We start from the raw sequence: 18,742 nt of genomic DNA on the forward strand, positions 1-18,742 counted from the left end.
GTTAAAGTGCAGGAACACACTAACAATTGGAACCCAATCACTGAATGGAACAGTTACAGAGGCAGCTACACCCCAGAGTGCTGTGGAAACACAGAGAAACACATTGACAGTTGGAACTGAATCACTGAATGGCGAAAATTACAGAGACAGCTACGCTCCAGAGTCTATGGAACCACCCAGAGAAACACATTGACAATTGGAACTGAATCATTCACTGGTCACAGTCCAGTGAGGGATGTCACTGAGACAATGTGAGATCTAGAGATGGGACTGATTGTGTTTGAGTGCAAGGCGTCCATTCTGTTATTGTTAGTTGATCAATCTGATCAACACAGTTCAGTGTTTGGAAAGAGGTCACCTCATCAAAATAACATTTTCCATCACTGAACTCAATGTCGTAATCTCTTCGTTCATATCTTTAAAAATAGATTGAAAGATTTTGCAACCTCAACATCCCTGAGGTGGTTCCACAGGGTATAAATTGAAGAGCTTCGGAATATATAACCTCAGATTTCAAGACAGAGACTCATCACTACACACTGAACATGCTTTATCCAATTGATATTGCTGAGAAAATATTCTACCCAATCCTTGCTGTTGTTGGAATTCCTGGTAAGTGACTATCACCATTGAACTGTATGTGAGCAGTTCATTGATTTTAAACTGTGACTGAAAATGTTTAATGCTGATTTCGTGCTCACTGTTATACAGACACCTGATCAACGATATCATTCACTTCAGTAAAATGCCTCGAAATATATCATTGTTTTAAACTCTTTCATCAAGTGACAAAAAGTCTCTGATTGTAACTCACGTGATCTCTGATCAATGAAGTTATTATATTGAGTGGAATCTTGTCCAATGTTAGATTTGATTTCAGTTAAGGCAATCTCTCTGAAGGAAGGATTAATGCGTGTAGGAACGAAATCACACTGAGTGTGAGTCACTAACCAGAGTGGAATATCTGACAGCAGTGAACAAATATTACTGGACGTATCTGTCAGTGTAGAATTCTACAGTTTACGCCCTCCCCTTCTTAAACACCAAAGACACATTTGTTCCTTTCCTCTCTGCAATTTTTATGTCTGTACCCACTCCTCTACCAACACCACCATCGCCATATGCCTACTGCCCAGTATATTGATGCTGATCTTCTGTACTTACTGTTGGTGGTTCATGTACAATGAATGGTTAATCAGTCATTTCTAGGATCTTCGTCCTTCTCTCTGACAGTTAATTTACTGGGAATTCTGATTCTATGTCGGGGAAAGTGTGGCCTCTCTACCTGCACCACTCGCTACATGGTGGCCATGGCAATGGCGGATCTACTGTTTATTATCACTGACCCCATACTGTACGTCATTCGTGGTTATTATTTCCAATGGAGTTTCCTGTCCTACACATCAGTGTGTCGTGTTCACAATGTCCTGCTATCTACATCCAGAGACTGGTCTGTCTGGTTCACCCTCACTTTCTCCTTTGATCGATTTGTGGCCATTCGCTGCCAGAAACTGAAAACTAAATATTGCACCGGGAAAACTGCGGCTGTGGTTCTGTCAGCAAGCGGCCTCCTGCTCTGTGTAAAAAACATCCCATGGTACTTTACATATAAATCCAGAGTGATAATCGACAATGTTGAGCGGTTGTGTATTTCAAAGACAATCTTTTTCAATGATCCCGGGTGGATTGTGTACAACTGGTTGAATAAGATTTTAACCCCATTGATCCCATTCTTCTCAATCCTCTTGATCAATGCTCTGACAGTCAGACGCATTTTACTCACCAGTCGCGTCCGGAAGGTACTGAGGGCTCAGAGTCAGGGAGAGAATCGAAGAGACCCAGAAATGGAGAGCAGAAGAAAGTCAATGATTTTACTCTGCAGCATCTCAGGAGCGTTCATCCTCCTCTGGACCGTGTATGTAGTAAAATTTTTCTATTTGTATTTAAGTGGATTAAATTATCTCACTGAACCTCAATATATTTTACAACAAGTCGGATTTATGCTGCAGGGTTTAAATTGCTGCACAAACACATTTATTTATGTGGTGACTCAGTCCAGGTTCAGGGAGCAGATCAAGATCATGGTGAAATACCCGGTTACATCGATAATCAAATTGATGAATAAACAAAACTGACTGAGCCCCTCAGCCAATCAGGAGCTCCAGCCACTGACTGAAAGCACCTCAACCAATCAGAGAGCTCAATCTGTGACTGGGAAACTCCCCAACCTATCAGGGCGCCTGAACCCAATCCTGATTCAATCCTATTGTCCAGGAATGTTGTGCCGGTGGGTTGACAGTTTCTGAGTAAACTTGTAACGTGGTTACCCGACCGAATGCCTTTGACAACATTTGCAGCACTCCCAAAATCTCAGACACATTGCTGCCTGTATTGTGTGAATCCAGCTGCGAAATATCTGCACATTTTAAACTTTCACTACTTCTGTCTTCTCATCATTTATAAAGAACACGGTTCTGTACTTTTTAAGCCTAAAGCTCTTCAATTTACATTTCCCGACACTGAAACACATCCGCCAGTTTTGTCTATTCACAAAACATTAATATCTCTGAGCAATTTGTTGTTTCCAGTTACGGTGCTGACATTGTGTCTAATCTTTGTATCATTGTCAAACTAGGATGTGTAGCAGTCTATTGAATTGTCTTAAATGTTAATATTTACAGCAAAACTCTGAGTGCTTGTGTGTGTGTAAACATGCGTGTATGTCTATAAATCTTAAAATAACATTGGAGCAGGTGTCGGCCATTTGGGCCATTGAGCCCGCTCCATCATTCAAACAGATCATGGCACACACACACACATATGCACACACACACACGGACACTCTCACACATGCACTTACACCTCCACAGGGACACAGCCACACTCAGGCACGCACGCACACACGGACATAAATAGTTGTTTAGGTCTGGAATGCACGGCCTGAACACTGTGGTGGGGGCAGCTTCAAAAAGGGAATGGGATCATTATCCGAACAGGAAGAATGTGCAGGGTTACGGCGAGAAGGCAGGGGAGTGGATTTCGCTGAACTACTCATTGGGAGAGCTAGGACAGACATGACGGGCGGAATGGCCTCCTTTGCACTGGAACAATTGTGCGATCCAGTGATGTGATACACAGATCGAGAGAGAAATATATATATTTTTTTTCAACATTTTATTGAGGGTTTTGTTTGCATTGTAACAGCAACAGTATAAACAATATACACGAAAATATAATCATAGTGCAAATACCATCTCCTTCCCCAACAGGTCCCACCATTAATTAAACCTGTAATAGAACATAGAACATTACAGCGCAGTATGGGCCCTTCGGCCCTCGATGTTGCACCGACCCGTGAAACCACCTGAAGCCTATCTGACCTACACTATTCCATTTTCATCCATATGTCTATCCAGTGACCACTTAAATGCCCTTAAATGTGGCGAGTCTACTACTGCTGCAGGCAGGGCGTTCCACATCCCTATTACTCTCTGAGTAAAGAAACTGCCTCTGACATCTGCCCTATAGCTAGCACCCTTCAATTTAAAGCTATGTCCCCTTGTGTTGGTCATCACCATCCGAGGAAAAAGACTCTCACTATCCACCCTATCTAACCCTCTGACTATCTTATATGTCTCTATTAAGTCACCTCTCGCCCTTCTCTCTAACGAAGACAACCTCAAGTCCCTCAGCCTTTCCTCGTAAGACCTTCCCTCCATACCAGGCAACATCCTAGTAAATCTCCTCTGAACCCTTTCCAAAGCTTCCACATCCTTCCTATAATGTGGTGACCAGAACTGCACGCAGTACTCCAGGTGCGGCTCCACAAGAGTTTTGTACAACTGCAGTATGACCTCGTGGCTCCGAAACTCAATCCCCCTACTGATAAAGGCTAGCACATCATATGCCTTCTTAACAGCCCTATTAAAATGGGTGGCAACTTTCAGGGATTTATGTACCTGGTGCCGAGATCTCTCTGTTCATCTACACTACCAAGAATCTTGCCATTAGCCCAGTACTCTGCATTCCAGTTACTCCTTCCAAAGTGAACCACCTCACACTTTTCCGCATTAAACTCCATCTGCCACCTCTCAGCCCAGCTCTGCAGCTTATCTATGTCCCCATTTAACCAATAACATCCTTCAGCACTATCCACAACTACACTATCCAAATCTAAGCTAAACTGCCCCCCCCCCTACCCCCAACCCCCCCCCCCCCCCCCCCACCCCCATCGTCTGCTGACGATTAATTCTCCGTGAAGAAGTTGATGAATGGTTGCGACAACCGGGCAAATCCTAACAGTGACCCTCTCAAGGAGAACTTTATTTTCTCCAAACAGAGACAGCTAGCCATGTCCGATAGCCAGGTCACCGACCTCGGGGGCTTCGAGTCTCTGCATGCTAGTAATACCTGCCTCCGGGCTACCAGGGAAGCAATGGCCAGAACATCTGCCTCTTTCTCTTCCTGGACTCCCGGATCCTGCTACACCCCGAAAATCGCCACTCCTGGAGTCAGTGCCACCCTTGTTTTTAATACCTTGGACATGACGTCAGCAAAATCAACTCAGCTTTGGACATGTCCACATCATGTGGACATTGTTCGCTGGTCCTCCCTCACATTTAGAAAAATGAAATGAAATGAAAATGAAATGAAATGAAATGAAAATTAAATGAAATGAAATGAAAATGAAATGAAAATGAAAATCACTTATTGTCACGTGTAGGCTTCGATGAAGTTACTGTGAAAAGCCCCTAGTCGTCACATTCCGGCGTCTGTCCGGGGACGCTGGTACGTGTTTTGCACACCTGTCTTCCACCCCAAAGAATCTGCTCATCCGGACCACAGTCATGTGAGCCCGCTGAACGACCATGAATTGAATCAGGCTGAGTCTGGCACAAGTTGCGGTCGCATTGACTCTACACAACAGGTCAGCCCAAAGGCCCTCCTCTATCTCTCCCCCCCCCCCCCCCTCCCCCCAGCGCCTGCTCCCACTGTTGCTTCAGCTCCTCGGTCTGCGTCTCCTCTGATCCCATAAGTTCCTTGTAAATGTCAGAAACGCTCACCTCGCCTATCTATCCTCTGGAAACTAACCTGTCCTGAATTCCCCTTAGCGACAGAAGTGGAAAGGTTGATACATGTCTACGCAGAAAGTCCCTCACCCATGCTATCGAAATTCCTTGCTCCCCCATCAATGCAATCTTCTCCTGCAGCACCCTCATACTCGGAAAACTCCCCTCTATAAACAATTCCCCTCATCCTCTCAATCCCCGCTCTCCGCCATATTCAGAAGCCCTCGTCCATCCTCCCCTGGGCAAACTGGTGATTTTCGCAGATTGGGAACCAGACCGATTCTCCCACTGCTCCCACATATCTCCTCCATTGCCCCCAGACGCTCAAGGCCGCCACCACCACGGCGTTGGTGGAGTACCGCGCCGGCGGGAACAGCAGAGGCGCAGTTACCATCGCCCCCAAACTTGTGCCCTTACAAGAAGCCACCTCCATACGTACCCATGCCACCCCCACCCCCTCCCCAACCAGCCACTTCCGAATCATGGCTATGTTAGCCATCCAGTAATAATTGCTAAAGTTTGGCAGAACCAGCCCTCACTCTTCCCGACTCCGCTCCAACATTACCCTCCTCACTCGCGGGGACTTGTCCCCACCCCCCATACAAAGCCCGCAATAACTTTATTGATCCGCTTAAAAAAAGGTCCGTGGAATAAAGATGGGGAGACACTAAAATACAAACAGGAATCTCAGGTGGACCGTCATTTTCACCGTTTGGACTCTCCTAGCTAGAGACAAAGGGAGCGCATCACATCTCTGGAAATCATCTTTCATCTGATCCACCGACCGGGCCAAGTTCATTTAATGTAGCTGGTCCCAATCCCGCGTCACTTGAATACCTAGGTACCTGAAACTGTTCCCTACCAATCTAAACGGCAGTTCCCCCAGCCGCCTCTGACCCCTCGCCTGGACCACAAACATCTCGCTCTTCCCTATATTAATCTTGTACCCCCCTTAACCGGCCGAATTCCCCTAAAATTCCCATGAGTACTTCCATCCCCTTAATTGGATCTGAAACATACAGAAGCAGGTCGTCCGCATACAGCGAGACCCTGTGCTCTACCCCCCCCCCCCCCTCCGGACCAGCCCCTTCCAGCCCCTTGAGGCTCTCAGAGCAATTTGCAGCGGCTCTATAGCCAGCACAAACAGCAGTGGGGAGAGGGGGAATCCCTGTCTCGCCCCCGGTGCAGTCTAAAATAGTCCGAAGTCTCATGTTCGTCCGTACACTTGCCACAGGAGCCTGGTACAGCAACCTGACCCAGTCAATAAAGCCTCTCCCAAATCCGAACCGCCCGAGAACCTCCCATATATAATCCCACTCAACCCGGTCAAAAGCTTTTTCTGCATCCACCGCGACCACTACCTCCACCACCCTACTTTCCGGGATCATCATGATCACGTTTAGCAGCCTTCTTACATTGGCCAGTAGCTGCGTGCTCTTAAAGAACCCCGTCTGATCCTCCACACTGACGTTCTGTACACAATCCCCAATACTGGAGGACACACTTTTTGCCAACAGTTTGGCGTCTACGTTCAACAGGGAAATAGGTATGTAAGGACCACATAGCTTCGGGTTCTTGTCCCGTTTCAGGATAAGCGAAATCGTGGCCTGTGACATCGTTTGGGGCAGAGCACCTCTTTTCCTTGCCTCATTAAACACCTTCATCAGCACCGCCCCCAACATCCCTGTGGAAGTACTCAGGGGTGTGGAACGCCTTGCCTGCAACAGTAGTAGACTCGCCAGCTTTAAGGGCATTTAAGTGGTCACTGGATAGACATATGGATGAAAATGGAATAGTGTAGGTCAGATAGGCTTCAGATGGTTTCACAGATCGGCGCAACGTCGAGGGCCGAAGGGCCCGTACTGAGCTGTAGTGTTCTATGTTCTATCCTGGAGAACGTTTTGTAGAACTCAGCTGGATACCCGTCCGGTCCAGGGGACCTTACCCGACTGCATGGCCTTCAAGCCCTTCACTATCTCCGCCAACCCGATCGAGGCCCCCAGTCCTTCTACCAGCTCCTCATCCACCTTCAGGAACGCCAGCCCCTCCAGGAACTGCCTCATCCCCTCCGGCCCCGCAGGGGATTCCGACCTTATGCCCTGCTGTAGAAATCCCCAAACGCCTGACTCACCCCTGCCGAATTCCCAAGTTCCCATCCCCGTCAATAACTTTCACTGTTTTTCGAGCCTCCTCCCTCTTTCTGAGCTGCTGTGCAAGCATCCTGCTGGCCTTCTCGCCATGCTCGTAGATCGCCCCCTCGCCTTTCTGAGCTGTTCCACTGCCCTCCCTGTGGTTCACAAGCCTAACTTCGCGTGCAGCCTCTGTCGTTCCCTTAAAAGCCCCATCTCTGGAACCTCCACGTACATTCTGTCGACTTGTAGAATCTCTTTCACCAGTGGGTCTGTCTCTGCCCTATCCGTCCTGTCCCTGTGAGCCGGATCGAGGTCAGCTCTCCTCTCTCAACTGCCCTCAGCGATTCCCAGACCACCGCTGCTGAGACCCCCCCCCCCCCATATCATTTACCTGCAGATAATTTTGTATGCATTTCCTCGACCTCTCGCAAACTGCTTCGTCCGACAACAGCCCTACATCTAACCTCCATTGCTGGCGCTGATTGCTATCTTTACTAACCTGCAGGACAACCCAATGTGGAGCATGGTCCGGAATTGTGATCGCCGAGTACCCCGGCCACCAGCCCCGCCAGCAAGACCATATCCAAAACAAATAAATCGATCCAAGAGTATATTTTATGCACATGGGAATAGAAGGAGAACGCCTTTACCCTCGGCTGCTTAAATTTCCATGGTTCAACCCCCCGCCCCATCTGCTCCATGAACCCTTTCAGTTCCTTTGCCATTGCTTGCCCCCTGCCCGTTTTGAAGCATGACCGATCCAGGCCGGGATCAATAATTGTATTAAAGCCCCCTCCCATGATTAGCTTGTGCGATTCCAGGTCCGGTATCTTCCCCAACATCCTCTTTATAAATTCCACGTCATCCCAATTTGCGCATACACATTAAACTGGACTACCTTCAGCCCCTCCAGTTTACCACGAACCATCATATATCAACCCCCCACATCCAAAACTTTTCTACCCACCTGAAATATCACCCGCTTATTAATCAAGATCGCAACCCCTCTAGTCTTTGTGTCCAACCCCGAGTGGAAAACCTGACTGACCCAGCCTTCCCTCAGTCTAACCTTGTCCACTACTCTAAGGTGCATCTCCTGCAGCATTACCACGTCCGCCTTCAGTCGCCTCAGGTGTGCGAACATGCGTGCCCTCTTAACCGGCCAATTTAACCCTAGAACATTCCAGGTGATCAGCCTGGGTGGGGGCAAAGTGCCCCTCCGTCGATCAGACATCCCCTTTCTTGGGCGCGCCTCCAGCCCCTGTGCCGCACCTCCTCCGGCCCACCCCACGGCGGCCTCCGCACCGACCCCCTCACTGTCCGTCCAATAAAGCCCCTCCCTCGTCAGCAGAACCACAACCCCCTCTCACCCCCCCCCCCCAGCAACACTACTCTAAAACCTAACCCATCTAGTAAAATAAACAAATGCACATCCCGCACTGCGCTTCCGTGAGCCAGCTCACCCAGCTAGCTTGGTGACCCCCGCCCCCGGCGCCTAAATGTCTCCCACTGATTGTTCCCTTCCCCCGCCCCCCCCCCCGCTCGTACAAACACATTTCCTCATCTAATAATCCTCACACAAACACCCAGCAGCAAGAAAATACTCCAGCCACCGAAACTCAAACAAGCACGTCTCCACCCCTAAAGGTGCACACCAATGAAAAAGACATTGCCAACATCCACCGAGAAGAGAACCCGAAAAAGAAAAATAGGCTTTCCCCCTCCCCCCTCTTAAACATAACTCAAAAGCAGAAACGAAACAATAAGAGTAGACAAAACCAGTTTAAAACAGAAAAAAGGCCCCAATATAGGCCAACAAGTTGCCTCAAAGTTCGAGAGTTCTCAGCCCCCCCCCCCCCCCCCCCCCGCCACCCCACCCGTCCAATTATTTTAGCATAGTCCAGGGCATGCTCGGGCGGCTCAAAATAATGATGCTGTTTTTCATATGTGACCCAAAGACGAGCCGGATCCAGCAGTCCAAACTTCACCTGCTCCTTGAAGAAGATTGACTTAACTTGGCTGAAGCCTGCCCTCTTCCCAGCCACCTCCACATTCAAGTCCTGGTACACCCGCAGGATACGTTCCCTTCGCCGACCGATGAATACATTCCTTATCCAGGAACCTGTGGAATCTCACTACCATTGCCCTCGGAGTGTCCCCCGCTCGCGGCTTCCTCGTAACCGCTCTATACGCCCTGTCCACCTCCAAGGGTCGGGAGAATGCCCCCTCCCCCAGCAGCTTTTCGACATACTCGCTACGTATGGCCCAGCGTCTGCTCCCTCAGCCCCCTCCGGGAGCCCGACAATTCTTATGTTCTGCCGGCAGGACCGATTCTCTCAGTCCTCCACCTTCTCCAGAAACCTTTTTTGCTGGGCCCGAAGCATCCCCACCTCCAGCTCCACCGCTGTTTGATGGTCCTCCTGCTCAACCAACGCCTTCTCAACCTTCTGGATCGCCCGATCTTGGGCGTCCAATCTGTGGTCTAGCCGAACAATCCATTCTGTAATCGGGTCCAAACAGTCCCGTTTCTTCTTGACAAAGCCGTCCTGGATGACCTGCATTAGCTGCTCCGTTGATCGCTTCGCCGCCACCCCAGTGGTCAGGTCCTCGCCATGCTGTCTCCTGCTGCTGCTTCAGTAAAGCTCTTGCCTATCTACTTATTTCTGCCTTTTCGTGCACTTCTGTTTATTTTCTCCATACACTAACACGGGGACATGGTGCCCAATTAGCTCAACCTTCGAATTCACCGTTTAAAACCAGCAAAGAGCCCGGGGGAAATGTGGAAAAGTCCGACCAGGGCGGGAGCCACTAAATGTGCGACTTACTCCTTCATGGCCGCCCCCAGAAGTGGGGTGTTTAATTTTTATCCTTTTAGTCTGGGGTCTGCTGATTTCTTGGTGTTTGTTATCGAGGGGATTCTCCTGAGAGTGATTGTCATTGATGCGACTGAGTTCTCTGTGATTTCCAGTTATCACGTTTAGGAGATTGTCTTTTAAATCGTTTGCTGCTATGAGTCTACTATCTTTAGCTGTATTTTATATATTTATTTGCCTATTAATAACCAATGTCAATTTTCTGTTACTTAGCAAAGTGTGAAAGAAGTTTTAAGTTTTGTTTTAAAATAAAATACTTGAAAATTCAAATTGAATTACTGGCAAACTGCAAGCTTAGCTCTGATCTTAACTCAGATCTGAATTTAAGATTTGCTGAAGAGCTTGTGTAACTTTTACAACTTAACTCTTTATCTTAACATTTTTTCTAACATTTACAGAAATGTTGGTAGTTTTTGGGAGGAAGCAGTTAGCTGCGGTGATTTATACCGTCGCAAAGTCAACTGTCATCTCCAGTTATCCACTTTTAAAATGGTGGCACGAAGTTTCTATCAATTCACAAATGAACATTGTTTCAAGTAATTGAAACTTAAGCTTCTGGCAATTCCAATCAATTTCTTGCTAAAATAATTAACTTTTATCAAAGGGTGGAGAACTCAGCAATCCACTGGTTTCGTTTATGTCACTTAAAGCTTAACTTCGCTGGAATTTCTCTGACTCGAAAGAAAGGTTTCGGATTACAGGCTGTTGGTGCTGTCATCTCAAAGCCTGTCTGACAAGCACTGAGTTTGTAGTCTAAAACTGTTGGCTGCTGTTAACCCTTTGAGGGATTTCTGTTTTAACCCATGCTGCATTCAATTCTATGGATGCGCCCTTGTTTTAAAATTTTCAGGCTAAACAATTAATTGTCTTCAACTTGGAATAGGGCAGTTCCATTTATTACTTCATTTATTTCTCGGGCAACTTTATATATTCTCCCTGCATTTGGAATATTTGCCATTTTTACAGGTTTGAATGCTTTCCATTTCATCGATCACACGGTTTTTTCTCTGCTTTTATTTTGAAATAAAAAACATTTTTAAATATTTATTATTTTTATGAGGATATTAATATTGCCTCAGGTTTGGGCGCCAAAGGTGATGGATTTAGGTCATTCGGACCAGATAATACTTTATTAATAATCTATGCTCCAGGTTAACCCACCAAAAGAATGAAATCCGTTTCTCTGCTAAGACTCAGAACACATCTCACGAAGGGAGAATGCTTTTCCGGGTCTCAGACCGTTAAACAAGATTTCAGTTACTTTTCATGGGAAAAGTTCAGATACGTTACTCAGAACTAAATCGTTACCTCTGTCGTCATGGGTCCTAGTCAATTAAGACTTCCTAAATGAGTGTCTAGGATTTTAAACTTTGAGAGTAATTATAATTTCATTCCAGTTCTTGTTATAAATAAACATTAATTTTGTTCAAATAGGGTCAGCACGGTGGCCTAGTGGTTAGCACAACCGCCTCACGGCGCTGAGGTCCCAGGTTCGATCCCGGCTCTGGGTCACTGTCTGTGTGGAGTTTGCAAATTCTCCCCGTGTCTGCGTGGGTTTCGCCCCCACAACCCACAAATGTGCAGAGTACGTGGATTGGCCACGCTAAATTGCCCCTTAATTGGAAAAAATAATTGGGTAATCTAAATTTTTTTTTTTTTAATTGTTCAAACTTACAAACCTGGTGACTGTAATTATTGGGCAGCCAGAGACTTTGGATTACACAGTATAATTTTAATCAAAGTATTTTTATTGTAAAATGCACCCAATAGATACATACAGAATTGCAGAATTAAAAATATAAATTGATTAACAGTCTTTAGTTATCTGTTAATAATATAAAACCTGTTAACAGTCCTTTGTTATCTGCTAACACATTAACTTCTCTTAAGAGAATGTGATATCTAAAACATGGAAAATCCTAAAGTATCTTTTATCAATTTATAGTACATTTCTGAGAAGCTTAACAGAAACATACAAAACCATAATGGTCTTTATTTGATGTAGCAAGCTTGAAGAACGGAGCTTTGACCCACACTCCTGGAGGGGAGTGAAAATGTACCTCCCTGCCAAAATGCCCCTCTTTTTATACATAAAATCTTCTAATCGGTCAAGGACTGTCTCTGATGTCTTATCACGTATTTGTGATTGATTGCCTATAGACAAATGGTTAATTTGATGTATTATCATCAATAATGTTTTAATGATCTTACTGTCTGCGTGAATGTCAGGTGTCTTAAGATATATTGGCAAAGAGGGACTCATTTAGAGATCTGTCTTTTTCAGTGTTGCCATGTTTCTTAGATATATAGATTGTCAAAACTACACTTCTTTGAGGGTGTTATTCTCAATGGCAAGATTTACATAGTTAAGGAAGGATATGTCTATTATTTATCTGAAGAATTTCATATCTTCATGGTTTTAATAATTATAGGTGCATGGGAGTGATCTAAATAATTTACGGTGTGTTAAAGCAAGGTTTTCCTTATCCTGTATTTGTTTGGAATGTATTAATGACCCTTGAAGTCAGCTAGGAGTTTCTCCCAACAAATGGAGACTTCTGGATGACGTTCAGCTGAAGTGGTTTTATTCCACTTTGAATTAAAATACTGGTTGTATTAATTTCTGTTGCCTTATTTCAAACCGAATTTTGCGGCGAACATGATATTCATCACACTCAAACCTCCACTTATGAGAAACTCCCTCCCTACCCGGGGTCAACCGAGTGAACCTTCTCTGGACGCCCTCCAGTGAGTACAGGCTCCGGCCTACTCAAACCTCCCCTTATGAGAAACTCCCTCCTGAGACAAGGAACCGAGACTGTTCCCAATATTCCGGCTGTTGTCTCATTAATGCCTTGTATAGTTTTAGCAGTACTTCCCTGTTTCCGATACTCAATTCCCTTTGAAATAAAGTCCAACATTCCATTCACCTTCCCGAAGACCGGCTGATCCTGCACGCGACCTATTCGTGACTTCTGCACGAGGATCCCTAAATCCTCCCGCGCTGCCCCTTTCTGCAATATCTCTCCATTTAAATATTATCAGCTCCTTTGTTCTTCCTGCCAAAGTGCATCACCTCACATTTTCCCACTTTATATTCCATCGGCCAGGTTTTTGCACACTAACCTAACCCCGCCTCTGTCCCTCTGTAGACTCTATGTCACCCTCACCACTTACCTTCGCACCTATCTTTGTGTCATTCGCAAACCTGGCAAAAGTGCATTTACTTTCCTCGACCAAGTCATTAATATATATTGTAACTACTGGCGGCCTCAGCACAGGACCCTATGGCACTCCACCAGTTATTATCAAAAATGCCCCACTTATCCCAACCCTCTGCCATCTATCAGTGACCTAATCCTCTATCTTAAGTGGGACGGTGCAGTCCAAATGGGCCGAATGACCTGCTTCTGCACTGTATGTTCTATGTTGTTCTATGTTTTATCCATGCTAGTCTTCTACCCCCATAACCATGCGCTCTGATCTTATTAAGTAAGCTTCTGTATGGTACTGTTACGACTCCATGGGCTAGTCCACAGTCAATTCCAGCCCACAGCCCCCAGAGCCACGATAGAAATGAATTAACCAGTAATCCAAAGCATTTGGCCGCTGGGTGGCCAATAATTACAGTCATCAGGTTTGTAAGTTTAAACAAAATTGATGTTCATTGATAGCAAGAACTCGAATGAAATCCACAGCAAATACAACTGGTTACCTATTAGCTAATTCCTAACACCCCACTTTAACAATCCCCCCACCCTCTATACACGCACACACATACGACAGACATACAAACACAGAAGGGTGGAAAGGGGTTAAAAAAATAAGCGAAAAGAAAAAGAATCTTTGTTTCAAATGATGGTTTTAGCACACCTTTATTCACAGTAAGCTGTAGTTTAAAGTCTTTGTTTGCAGCCGCTACTAGTCCTCTCTGCAGAATCATTCTTTCCTTCAGGTGTAGTTCAGGAATGCAATACACACAGCCTTTCTGGAGAGGCATCTGACTTCTCTTCAGGCAGTTCGTGGTTTGTATTTAGGCCTCTCTTTTCAGGAATGAGGCCATCCCAGAAGGCCTTCAGGAGAGATATATGGTCGGTCTTTCTGGGGTGAGAGAGGGAGAGTTGGCTGGATCTTGTCCCCATGCTGCCAGAATCAAAACTGAAACTGCTCGGGGCTCTGAAGAGCGTTCCACTGGGATATAATTCAATCGCCACCAGTTACCAGGCAGGGTACGGCCTTTGTACCAATTCATTGGCCACCTACCGATCAATCAAACCGAATGCCAACACATCTCTCTCACTGGTGCCGACGAGTCTGTAGCCTCCTGTTCAAAAAAGCACAGCCAAGCAAAGTGATCTTCTGGAATCTTCTGCTTGCATTAAAGATACTTGTCTTAAAGAGACACATCCATTAATCGTCCACGGATCAAGATAAGAATGGCACAAGAAAACATAGGGGGAATCAGGGGAATAAACATGAAAAACCCTTATAGGATTTCATTTAAATTTTTTGGAGATTTAAATATATTACATCTACTAGTTACCCTTTATCTATCCTCATTGTTACCACTTCATATAATTGTAATACATTGGTCAGGCATGATTTCCCCTTCATGAAGCCATTCAGACAGTCCTTCCTGAAATGTGTATAGTGTGTTTCCGACCTCAAAGCCTGTTCTTCCGTCGCAGCTGGTCTACATTGCCCGGAACCCCAAGAATAACGTGGTTTCCTATTACCACTTCCACCGAATCTGCAACACAATGGTGGAGCCAGGATCCTGGGAAGAATTCCTTGTCAGTTTTATGGAGGGAAATGGTGAGTGAGAGACCCGTAACACGGGGAGAGAGTTTGCCCGTGTGGGCGGGAACCGTGCCCCGGGGAGAGTCGGTGGCCATATGGACGGGAGCCGTGCCCCGTGCACAGTCGGTGCCCGTGTGGGCGGGACCCGTGCCCCGTGGAGAGTCGGTGCCCGTGTGGGTGGGTCCCGTGCTCCAGGGGAGTCCGTGCCCATGTTGGTGCGACGTGTGCCCCGTGGAAAATTGGTGCCCGTGTGAGTGTGAGGGCGGAACCCGTGCACTGGGGAGAATTGATGCCTTTGGGGGGGGGGGGACCTGCACCCTGGGGATAGTCAGTGGGCCGGGGAGGGGAGGAGTGTTTAACCCTGCCCTGGAGAGATTCAGCATCTGTTTTATGTCCAGTTATGTTCTTGGTTTAACTATTTTCACTCACTGTTCACAGTATCCTGGGGGTGGTACGATCATGTGAAAGGATTCTGGAAACTTAAGGATGAACATCAAATTCTCTACCTCTTTTACGAAGACTTGAAGGAGGTGCGATTGGAGTGAAAACTGGGCGGGGGTGGGGGGGGGGCGGGAGTGGGGCGGTATCATGTGAGTGTCACTTTATGAAAGGTTTTCGTCTTATCACATGGCTTCAGTGATGTCATTGCGTGGGTGCAGCTGGGCTGTGGCTCTGAGAATTTTTTGGTTTCACTTTAACTTTGGTTTGACTGCTGTGGAGTCAGACTCAGAGATAATAAGCCTCTTAGCCTGTCTCTCTATTTCCATTTTTAATAGTTGGTCCAGGAATTAAAACAAACGTTGATTGCTTTAGTAACTCAAAAAAAATAGTTTGCTTTATAGGTAGGCTTAAACCTGCTGACGAGTTGGGGTCAGAATCAGAGGGAACGCCAGTCCTATTCAACTGAGAATGCAGAGTGCTTTCCCACGCCCTTGAAAGGGGTTTTTTGGTTTATAAGATTTTGTATTTGAATTGGAACAGTTAAGGGTGGATTCATTAATTGTTATGCAATTGATTGTTATGCATAGATTACTGGAGCTGTCGTGTTGTCTTTTTCTTTGTCATTGATAAAAGTTCTTGCTGTGTGTGTTTATATAAATGTTAACTAAGTTCTCAGAATAAAGCTGAGTCTGATTAAAGTGTTTGGGAAGACTGTTGGGAAGACTGTTGAATCACACCTGAAGTGCAGGCTCTTATGCACACCTTAGCTTAATTCAACAGAGCATTAAAGGTCAGGTGAACTCCATAATACAATTTGGAGTTTTTCAGCCATGAGGCAAGCGGGAAATAACTGGAGGATCCCGAGCAATTGGGAAAATATTTACCGGTGCATGTGTGTGTCTGTAACTGGGGGAGAGGAGAGTGTGCGGGTTAATCCATCCTCCGTTAGGGCTGCCACTGATAAAGTCTTCCCTCTCCTGCAGTGTCTCAAAAGTGAGATAGCGAAGGTGGTGATGTTCCTGGGAAAGGATTTATCGGACGAGAAGATTGAAACAATTGTTGAGAACACAGGATTTCAGGTGATGAAGGAGAATCCGATGGCCATTAACATTTCGTACACTAATGAAATCTTGACTAGAATCTGTCTGCCTCCACGCAGAAAGGTCCGAACCAAGCTCTCTCTATCTCTTTCCGTCTGCCTGTCTGTCTCTATTTCCTGTCTCTCTCTCTCGCTCGGATTCTTTATCTCTCCCTCTCTCGCTCTCCAAATCTTGCTCTGTGTCTCTCCCTCTCTGTGTCTTTCCCTGTCTGTCTCTCTTCCTGTCCCTTTCTCCCTCTTTCTCTCTCTATCTCTCCCACTCTCTCTCTCTGACTCCCCACCCTCTGTCCCCCTCTGGCTAACTCCCTCTCTGTCTGTCGTCCTGCTCCCTCTTTCTGCCTTTCTCTATGTCATTCTATCTGTCCCGCTCTCTGTCTTTCTCTGCATTTCTCTCTCGCTCTCTTCCTCTGTGCATCTCTCTGTTTACCCTGTCTGTCAGTCACTCACCCTCTAACAATTTCTCTCCCTGGGGCCCTTTCACTCTCTTTCTCTCTACCAATATGTCTCTCCCATCACGTCCTCTATTTCTCTCTGTTTCTCTGTGTGTCTCTATGTTTCTCTCTTTATGCCTCTGTATTTCTCTCCCTCTGAATCTGTGTGGCTGTGTGTGTCTCTCTCTGTCGTTCTTTTTCTCTCCCAATCAATCTGACTCCCTCTCTCTCTCTCTCTGCCCGCTCTCTCTGCCGCTCTCTTACTATGTCCTCTCTCTCTGTTGTCTCCAAATGTCCTCTCTGCGTGTACTCTCTCCGTCTGTCCTCACTCTCTGTCTGTCCTCTCTCTCTATCTCTACTCTCTCTCTGTCCTCTCTCTGTCTGTCCTCACTCTCTGTCTGTTCTCTCTCTGTTTGTCCAGTCTCTGTCTGTCCTCTACCTCTATTTGTACTCTCTCTGTCTGTCCTCTCTCTGTTTGTCATCTCTCCACGTACTCCCTCTGCCTGTCCTCGCTCTCTCTCTGTTTCTCTCTCCATGTCTGTCTCTCACCCCAACTTAGGAAACTGATCACCGTGGTAACACTCCTAAATTTCCACCCCCCCTTGCTCCAGTTGTGGTTGGAGATTGGAAAAACCAGTTCACAGTGGCCCAGAACGAGGATTCGATGACGACTGCCGTCGCAAGATGGAGGACACCTCCCTCAGATTTCGCACTGACATCTAATGTTACCAGGGAGTCGCAGCCAAGACAGGATTACTGTTCGAGCCCATCATTGCCCACTCCCCATCTCCCCTTACACCCCCTGTCCCTCACTCAGCCCCTCTCCACCCCCTCGTTCACAGCATCAATGGTCCTCGGCTGCAGCGTGTCGGTGAGGTTCAACATAGAGCTGGACAATTAACTCACCCAACATCAATAAATCGTATTGCCAACATTTTTGTTTTTCTCCAAATTATTTTCCAAGTATTGGTCCCCCCCACAGACAACGTCTCCCGCCCCCTCGGGGGACAGGACCCTTCACAGACATCATCTCGCCCCGGGGTACAGGACCCCCTACAGACACAGTCTCTCCCAATACGGGACACCCGGCATTCACCGTCTCTCCCCCCGAGGATACGGGAACCCCACAGACACCGTCTCTCCCCCTGGGGGTACGGGACCACCACAGAAACCGTCACTCCCGGTACGGGACACCACGCATTCACCGTCTCTACCCCCTTCCCTCCCCCTGGGGTACGGGACCCCCACAGACGCCGTCTCTCCCGGTACGGGACACCCCGCATTCACCGTCACTACCCACCCCTCACCCTGTATTACGGGACACCCACAGGCACCGTCTCTCCCGGTACGAGCCACCCCTAATTCACCGTCTGTACCCCCCCCCCCCCCGGGTGAACGGGACACACCGCATTCACCGTCTCTCCCACCCCCCCCCCCCCCCCCCCACCCCCGGGTGTACGGGACACCCCGCATTCACCGTCTATCGCACTCCGCCCTCCCCCCCCCCCGGGGGGTACGGGACTCCCGCAGTCACCGTCGCTCTCCCGGGGTACACGACCCCCTACAGGCACCGACTCCCCCCCCCGGGGGTACGGATCCCCTGGTACCCCACGTGTTCAGTTCTGGTGCTGGGCCTGACGGAATCAGTGCTCTGGAGAACGTTCAGTTCCTTACTCGTTGAATGTTCATTGTTAAACTCTAGTGTGGGTTAAATAACAACATTTGAACTATCAGAATCTACTAACTATTATATTGCTACTATTAATTAAGTTATTACAAATGTTACTGTCTTCTACGATGACGTTATCCAGGCTCCCCGGTGTAACAGTGTCACGTGGATGCTCTTTACTGCCACCTGTTGGTTGGAGTTTGTATAGGTTAATATTTACATGACTGT

General features: G+C 47.0%; 1 protein-coding gene across 1 annotated transcript; it reads left to right on the forward strand.

The window, feature by feature from the left end:
• The first annotated feature begins 545 nt into the window (after nucleotides 1–545).
• Nucleotides 546–17,568, forward strand: LOC119954803 (sulfotransferase 1C4-like). Its single transcript, XM_038780345.1, has 6 exons — nucleotides 546–612; nucleotides 10,473–10,510; nucleotides 14,763–14,889; nucleotides 15,313–15,404; nucleotides 16,299–16,429; nucleotides 17,457–17,568. The coding sequence occupies exons 1-6, from the start codon at nucleotides 546–548 to the stop codon at nucleotides 17,566–17,568; spliced, it is 567 nt and encodes a 188-aa protein (XP_038636273.1).
• Nucleotides 17,569–18,742: the final 1,174 nt, after the last annotated feature.

This window comes from Scyliorhinus canicula, chromosome 20 (genome assembly GCF_902713615.1).
Source record: "Scyliorhinus canicula chromosome 20, sScyCan1.1, whole genome shotgun sequence".
Lineage (NCBI taxonomy): Eukaryota > Metazoa > Chordata > Chondrichthyes > Carcharhiniformes > Scyliorhinidae > Scyliorhinus > Scyliorhinus canicula.